Source organism: Empidonax traillii, unplaced genomic scaffold, assembly GCF_003031625.1.
Source record: "Empidonax traillii isolate 1590-97213 ecotype Southwest subspecies unplaced genomic scaffold, ASM303162v1 scaffold224:size737649, whole genome shotgun sequence".
In the NCBI taxonomy this organism is placed as follows: Eukaryota; Metazoa; Chordata; class Aves; order Passeriformes; family Tyrannidae; genus Empidonax; species Empidonax traillii.
In genome coordinates this window covers 434,225-442,911 of record NW_020955417.1, presented here as the reverse complement: position 1 = coordinate 442,911, position 8,687 = coordinate 434,225, and the positions used below count along the sequence as shown (strand labels likewise).

The 8,687-nt window shown below is 42.6% G+C and overlaps 1 protein-coding gene across 1 annotated transcript in view; it reads left to right on the top strand.

The window, feature by feature from the left end:
* The first annotated feature begins 1,581 nt into the window (after window positions 1-1,581).
* The window catches only part of SERGEF (secretion regulating guanine nucleotide exchange factor), a 149,416-nt gene continuing 142,310 nt past the window's right edge, over window positions 1,582-8,687 (top strand). Inside the window, 6 exon segments of the mRNA XM_027887907.1 lie at window positions 1,582-1,635; window positions 3,167-3,305; window positions 4,025-4,180; window positions 5,102-5,196; window positions 7,113-7,173; window positions 8,510-8,623. Coding sequence (XP_027743708.1) covers window positions 1,618-1,635; window positions 3,167-3,305; window positions 4,025-4,180; window positions 5,102-5,196; window positions 7,113-7,173; window positions 8,510-8,623 — 583 coding nt within the window. The 5' untranslated portion in view covers window positions 1,582-1,617.

The window sequence follows — 8,687 nt, the reverse complement described above, 5'->3', positions numbered from 1 at the left end:
TACAGAGATACGATTTGCCTTTTTCCTCATAGAAATAATTTAGCAAAAGTATAGCAAGCCATGAAGTGTACTGCCTTAGTACAAAGCCTAGAACCATTTCCAAAGTACCATTTAATATTCAAAAATTTAAAATTTAATATTCAAAAGCAAAAGTTCATAGTTTAGCATGGTTTTTGTAAAAATAAATATCCTGTTGATGATTGCTCAGTCACTTTATTGACCAGCACAAGTTGCACAAAGGTACATTTAGTTTCCTCTTTACTTGGCTTGAACACCTTCATTCCCCGTCAATCAACTGATAACTGAAAGGCCCAAGCATTTAACGGGAATTCTGTGGCCATGAAGGCAAAAAAACTACCTTGTAGCATAAGGCATATCTAACTCCAAAGAGCACTTTGCAAGTGGTGGGAAGCACTGTCCTGATGAACTGCCTGTATTTCACAGTAGCAAACTTGCCTGATTTCAGGGCCCCATAGTTTCAAGCATCCTGCCCAGCCGTGCAAAGCTGTGCTGGCTGCTGCTTCTGCAGACCCTGCCGATGAAATGGACAGCATGTGACACGTTTGAATGGGGATCTGTGTTGTGCAGGATGTATTTAAGAGCACCCTCAGTGCTGGTTTTTCATAGGTAGAGCTTATAAAAAGAAAAAATATCCAGAAAGTGCTCTGGAAAAATGAACTGAAATCTTAAATACACTGGAGATGCTTGTTCAGGATTTTGAGAACTTTAAAGGACTTCTGTGAACCTCTGTGCTTGAAAATTAGCTTGAGTTTCATGTCCTTTCATAGGTCACATCTGCTCCATAAGCAATTGCTGGCTCAACCTTTCCAAGGAGATTCACAGTTTAAGTGAAGTCTAGATAATTTTTTTCTGTGGCTATTAACCCACTATAACTTTTTTTTTTTTTTTAAGAACATTTAAGATATAGAATTATGGTCTACCATATTTATGGCTTACATTGCAGATTTTAGAAACTTTGTCTTTCTAAAAAAGAAACCTTTTAAGTGAGTAGTGAGGATCTATTTTGCCTGCTTCTGTGATAATAGTTAAGTGCAGTTTTAACAATATTGGGATTAATATGTTGTGGAAATATACATAGGTCTGTGTTACTACAAACCTTGTCTGAGCTATGTATACATTTCAAATAGGAATCCTCATACTTGTTAAATTAGCACCTACTTTCAAATACTCTGTAAAAACAGCAGTTGTATCTTTTATTTGCACTTGTGTAGAAAAAAAAAAAAAAAAGCCTGCTAAAAACAACACAGAGAAGATGCATTTCCACGGCATTAACAACGTGTATGTTTGGCTTCACCCATCCAAACCTCGTGGCCACATAGAGCAGTAATAATTTAAATATTTTTAACCGTTGTGGAGGCTTTAAATGTGAACGAAATAAACGACCTGCTGGTAATTACTAGAGGCAAAGCGACTTTTTTTTTTTTTTTTCCCCAGCACTGTAGCGATAAAGACATAGCCTTCGCTCGCGTCTCGGGGTTTTTTGCGTTTTAATGGTGTGGTTCGGATATTCCCCGCCCCTGAGGCCGCCCCCGGCCCGCCTCTTCCTGCCCGGCCTGCGGGCGGCGGGAAGCGCCGGGAGCCGCCGGCCCCGTGGAGATGGAGCTCTTCGCCTGGGTGAGTGGGAGAGCTCGGGAAGAGCCGGGACGTCCTCCTGCCCCGCGTCCCGGAGCGGCGGGCGGGACGCGGGGACGGCTGCTCGCCACCCCCCGGGATGCGCTCTCGCCCTCGGGATACTGCAGGGCTCGGCGTGCGCTGCCGCTTGTCCCTCGCCGGGCTCCCTTCCCTGGGAAAAGGGGGCCGAGGTGTCCTCTTGCCGAAGGAGAACAACGCTGCACTTTTTCCCGCTGAGCACAGTGGGTGTAAGAGGAACCGAAGGGGCACCTCTGCCCCTTGTCAGCTCTGCTGGCCCCGCCGCAGCCGTGCCTGGCGCAGCCCATCGGTCCGGGCAGGGCAGGGCACGCCACGACCGGTGTGTTTGTTGTCGGCGTGGCGATGGATACACGCGCACGGATCCCGCTTCCTCGGGCTCCTGTTTTCTATCTGCGCCGTATCTCAGCTCGCCTGTTCTTGAAGGCTTGAAAATTCATTGCGAGCTATAGGCTACGATGGGAGCTTGTGACACACCTTCTAAAAAGAACTACCTCTGTTAAGTAGTAACACGCTCCAAATGTGTCTGCCAGTAGTAGTGAGACCGTGACACAACTTTATCTGCCTGTTGAGCTCGAATCCTGACATCTCACCCACCTGTTTGCTGTGGGCTGAGGCGAGCAGCATCGTCTCTGTTTCTGTAGGTACAAAGTGTTTATTGATAAATGTGTCTTTCTAACATTCACCAGGTGCTGCGTCTTTGGAGGGTGGAGGGAAAATGGGTGAGGGAGCACAGGTGAGGTAGGGAAAGTCTCCCCTGGGGACCACCAGCTGGGAGCACGGTGGGCGTGGAGTGTTGTTACTGCAGTGTGTGGGCTGGAAAGGTGATGGTATTCCCTTTCGGGAATGAATGTTGATGCTCCACCTGTTGGAGGTATAATTTAATTGGCTAAAAAAATTCTGTCTCTCATTACCATGTTTGCAATTGTTGCTTTCTGTGATGGGTTTAGTAGCTATAATTCTTTACCCGTAAATTTATACTAGCTATAATTAGTATATTTTCACTTGGACCGCTTAAGAGTTAAAAGACTTTGTTAATGAGGGGTAAGTGTTTCTGATTTGGTTAAGTTACAGAACAAGGATCTTGTTTTGGAGGTGGACTGCCAGAAAGCAGTGGCATGAATAAGATCTTAATGATGAGTGGGAATCATTAGCATTAAAATTAAAACACATCCTGATAGCTAGGCTTTCCTCCTTAGTAACTCTTAGCCTACAGCTGAAGTTTTAACAGGTTGTATTCCAGAATGTTTCTTAAACTGTTGGGGTTGCAGGGGCAGACTTAATGACATCAAAGTTAGGACAGTCCTGGCCTGTAATTCTGGGAATCCTGTGACAGTGGAAAGAACAGAGATTGACATATTAGGGGTTTTTCAGGAGCAAATACTGGCAGGTCAACCAGTGGCATAACTCCAGTAAGCTTGTTTGGTTTTAGGAGCAGATGTGTGCCATTTTTGTTAACTTTTTAAAAAATGTGTTACTTTTCTCTCTGCATTTGAAGGGTGCAAACAGCTATGGACAACTTGGTCTTGGTCATAAAGAGGATGTGCTGGTACCTCAGGCACTGAAGGATGTTTCCTGCAAATGTCAAGACATAGCAAGCATTGCTGGAGGAGGGGGACATTCTGCAGTTATCACTGGTAAAAACATTGCTCTTGCATGGAATGTATGGCTTCTAATCATGCTTTTTTTGTTTTCCTGCTGGTTCGGTGCTGCCACCTCTCTGTGGCTGCTGTTTTTGAGCAAGTACAATCCTTAGTTGCAAAACAGGTTCCTCCCCTCCCGGCAATTAATTCAGTATTTTGGGAAATTGGGGAAATTTTGTTTTTTATATATTGTGTAGTTATTTTGTGTCTTGGGAGGTCTATTTCTTGATCTGTTTCATATAACAGCTTTTCATACAAGGAAGCCAAATTTTCTCTGTTACGGATAGGGGAGTGGGAGGGAGGAGTGAAGTGAGAGGTTATTCACTCTCGAGAAGTATTACAGTAAGGAGCAGAAGACAACATCTGGTCTTTGAAAGGTTCTGCTCTGTGCCACAGCTGATTATGGGAAAGAAGTAATACAGACAGATGTGAATGTGATAAAAAAGTTCACCATGCATCTTACACTGAGAGGTGCCTGTCTTACCATATGAATTGTCTCCCTTGACAAACCCAGCTCTCCCATAGGTATAATGATTCAGAGAGTTTGAGAAGTATCAGAAACACCTGTTTCTGTTACTTTTTGCTTGAATGTAGTGCCTAAAGTGACACATAATCACTATCCTTATTTGTCACAGGATCTCATGGATGTATGTTTCTCTTTTCAATTTGTGAAGTGGAACACAAATTTGTTTTGTTTTTTTTTTTTCTTCCAGGTGCGGGACAACTCTTTGTATGTGGCCATAACAAAGATGGGCAGCTGGGACTGAATCATACAGAGGATGTGCTGCACTTTACTTTGTGCACTGCCCTGTCTGGCTTTTGTGTAAAACAAGTTGCATGTGGCTGGGACTTTACAATCATATTAGGAGGTAAATCTGTCTCTCCACCTGGTGAGTGAGAGGCTGGACATGAGCACAGCTCACAGCCCAGAAAGCCAGCTGTATCCTGAGTGGCCAGCAGGTCGAGGGTGGGGAATTGTACCACACTACTCCGCTCTAGTGAGACCCCACCTGGAGTGCTGCATCCAGCTTTGGGGCGTCATCAGCACAGGAAGGACACTGACCTGTTACAGCGAGTCCAGAGCAGGGTCACTGAGATGATCAGAGGGCTGGAGCACCTCTCCTGTGAGGAAAGGCTGGGAGAGTTGGGTCTGTTCAGCCTGGAGTAGAGACGGCTCTGGAGTGACCTTATTGTGGCCTTTCAGTACCTAAGTGGGGCTACAAGAAAACTGAAGAGGAACTTTTTACAAGGGAATGTAGTGACAGGACAAGGAGTGATGACTTTAAACTGAAAAAGAGCATGTTTAGATTAGTTGTTACAAAGAATCTCTTTACTATGAGGGTGGTGAGACACCAGGACACATTGCCCAGAGATCTTGTTGGGTGCCCCTTCCCTGGAAGTGTTCAAGACCAGGCTGGATGGGGCTATGAGCAACCTGGTCTACTGGAAGGTGTCCTTGCCCATGGCAGGTGGGTTGAAACTAGGTGGTATTTAAGGTTACTCCCGACCCAAACCATTCTATGATTCTGTGTGCTGGCACTCACAGGTTTTAAGCTACTTGCCTTGCAAGCTGAACTACTCCCTGGTGTTTGTATCTCAGTGAACTTCAGACCTTTACTGAATATGGTATGTAAGACCAGAAGGCTATGGCCTCAAGGGCTTTTGAATGGGACATGTTAGGTCAGTTTTTGAGTTACTTGGCTGTGTTATTTTGACGGTTAGAATGTTACACTGCTTTGCTTTTGCTCATGGATTCACTGATCTCGCTCTAACACTTCATTTTTTTGCAGAATCCGGCCTAGTTCTGTCCTGTGGGTCAAACTCTTTTGGACAATTAGGAGTTCCTCAAATTTCAGGTCCGTGCTTGATTCCACAAAAGATTGAGGTAAAGATTTAAAAGGGGTTGTACTTTATATTGCTTCCAGCAGCTCACAGAGGTTGTCTGACCTCAGTGGGCTTTAAGCCAAACTCTTCAGCTGGTTTTCATAGAGCCTATCTGTTAGAGTAAGCTTACAAAGTAAAGGCCCAAACATGGTCATCGACCTAGAAATTAAAAGCTAAGGCTGCTTTTCTTGTTGTATGAAGAAGCTGCCCCTTTCTAACAGGAAGTTGTCCCTTTCACTAGGGATTGTAACATTTCAATATCTACAGAATGAGCCACCTGCTCAGATGATGTAAAGTGATGCCAAAGGTAGTGAAACTGTGCAAATTTACTCCCAACTGAAGATGTGCCTTAAGTTGGTAAGATACTGGATACCTTTTGCTACGTGAAGGGCTTGTGCCTTCACTGTACCTTGTTGCAGGTTTGTGCTTAATAGTTCAAACCAAACCAAAGCAATAGTAAAACACCCCTGACAAAAACAAATTGCATGGTAGAGTAAAACAAACTCGGCTATGCCATTTCTTTCGACCTGTTGCTCTTGTTCATCTTGTACAATAGTTCCGTTGTTTAAGTATGTGTTGTTTTTTTGAGTGTATAACTGTCAGAATTTCTTCCCCCCAAATGAGGACTGTACTGTCATTTCTTGGCTGTAGAAACAGTTAGATAAAAATAAGTTTGGCCACCCCCAAAATAATAGCAGTGTGAGAAAGTATATAACTGCAGGAAAACTAGAGGTGTGAGCATAAACTTTGATTTTGTCACTTGATTTTTACTTTTGCATGTAAATGAACTGACAGGTACATTGACTTGCTTCTTTTCTAACCTCCAGTATTTACCAAACAATAATAACTTTCAAGGAAGCAGAATGGACAAATAAGATAATAATTTCTCTGCTGTCCAGTATCTTCAGTGATAAATGCTGGACTGTAACTCATGTTGTTCCTGTAAGTCATGTGGAAGTCCATGGTGATATTTGTAGGTGAGGTGCTGCTGAGTGTGAGCAGGGAGCTTGGAACAGCTCCAAATTAATTGCTTTATAATGTTTTAATTAATAGATACTGAGACTTCTGTAACATCAGAAAAGCCTTCCTGTTGTTGGCTGTAAGCCTAACATTTTAAATAAATTTCTCCCAGGGATTCCACTTTATACTGTGGTCTCTTATTTGGACAAGAGTAATGAAACTTTTCCATCCACACGGTGCTTGCATGTCTAATGCAAGCAATAACTTCAGAGGAGGAAGGATCCTCAGACAAATTTAGCCTCATGGCTCATTCCAGATACTCCTTTGGTTTTTTTTTTTTTAGTTTGGGAGAAGGAGTAACCTCTCATGAGTAGTCCTTAACTCGTCTGACCTTTTTGTGCCCTCAGTGTTTCCTGGAAGGTGCCTGGAAATTTGGTAGTATTGACAGTGCTCCTCCAAATCTCTCTCCTCCCTGACCACACAGATCATTCATTCTTGTGGAAGGAGCAGTTTCCTCTTTTGGTTGGTATCCTGTTTAATGCTTGGGCTTGATGCCATCTGTTTTAAATAGTGTTACATCTGTGAGAAGAATAATAAATTTGTGGAGTACTCGGGAGTGGAGAAGTGCCAGAATTGGAGTACCTTGTGTAAACTGAACTCACTAATTTAAAGCAGACGTGACTTGTAGTCTTCTTTTGTGTGATCATATTGGGCAACCTTCAGTGGTATTGTTGGTGATTGCAGGACTTGGTGAGACTGAAGAAGTTCACGCTAATTTTTATTGGCCAGAATTTGCTTTCCTTGTGATGCAGAGTGTTGATATGCATTGTGACATGCAGGCTGGAATTGCGAGAGCTGTTTTCATAGTGTTCCACTTCAGTTTGGTCTGTTTTGTTTTTAGAGGCACTAAGTGCTAAAAAGCAACTAAAATATATTTTATTTCTTTAATTTGAGTAGTCTCTCAAAGAGAAGGTGGTGAATGTTGCTGCAGGACTGAGACATGCCCTTGCTGCTACAGGTAAATATGTCACAGTTTTAATATCTTTTCAGTAACAAATGAAATGGAGTTTTAATGGCTTGGAGGGGGAGAGGGAGGGAAAGGAAATGAAGTTTATTTTAGTTGCTATGTATTTTAAATGTCACAGAGAAAATACACCTGAAAGTCATACACTGTGAGATTTTGATACAAATCAACTGGAATAGTAAACATACTAGAAACATGTTTCTGGAAAATAGTGGTGAAGGACTGTTCTCCAAGAACTCGGAGTGATAGTATATTAACAAGCTAATTTTCTGATGGGTGGAAAACTTTCTGATTTCTTTTCTCCTGTTCTGAAACAAAACATGAAAGGATTTTTTTCAGAAGAAAAGATTTCTGATCAGTCAAAATATCTTCTTAGGGCTTGAATTCATTATAATATGCAGAATAATTTAAGTTTGTATAAGATGTTTCAAAATGGAACTGCACATAAAATGTGGCTTTTTTAATGGTGTAATTGAAATTGACACCTGGAAAAGTCACAAGAATGAAACTTTTATTTCGGGGGAGAGGATGGAAAGGATCTGCTCCATTAATTTCACTCACACACCTTCAAAAATCTGTTCCTGACTCTCTTTCACACTGTCTGCTATGTATGTACTTGGGAGGGTCATAAGGCCTAAATATTTCTCCTGTTGTTATTAGAGTTATAACTGTAGAAATCAAAACCTTCCAATTGGTATGGTTGTGTTAAAACTGAGGAACAACAAACTATACCTGCTCTTCTATTTGGTTTAGTTCTGCAGGAACTTCAGTGTGGATTCCATGTAGTGGAGCCTACCTGAAGGTGCAAAAGAGATGCTTGGAAGAATAATGAAATCTCTGATACCTGTATGAATAGTGGGAATTAAGCTTCCCTGAGCTCTGCGCTCAGTGAACATCTTGATTCAGATCTAGCTCAAGTTTCTGGAAGCTCTTGAAGAGAAGACGAGTGACTTCATTCTCTCGGTTGTGCTGGACTGCACAAACAATGAGAGGAGAAAAGGGAAGAGAAAGTCCAATGAACTTTGCATTCCTGAGGCACTGCAGTTACGGGACTTCTGTTACTGAGTCCTCAGTAATGTCCTAATACAGCCCTGAGAGCTGAGTCAGGTTGCCTCGTGCCTTCTTAGTTTCTTACCTGTATAATGAGACTGCCGCTGTGTTGCATGTTGACCTCACCAGGGTTATCTGTATGTTTTTTGGCATAAAGGCCTTTTAAAGTGTATTTTGAATCAGTGAAAATGAACTGAATGTACCTTTGATTAATGAGTTAAGTGATCTTGTTGGTGGTTGCTGTGTTTTAATCTCTTTTATCTGTGTTTGCTCTGACAAGACAGCGGTTTGGTTCTTCAGTGGGGAACTGGCATGGCAACTCGGGCAAAGCGTGCAAACCAAGGAAAAACTCTCCCCCTCTTCTTGACAGCAAAGGAACCCTGTGAAGTGACAGGTAATCCAGGAATCTGCTTCCTTTGTAAAGGTGGATAGAGCAGAAATACAATTTGGAGTGATAC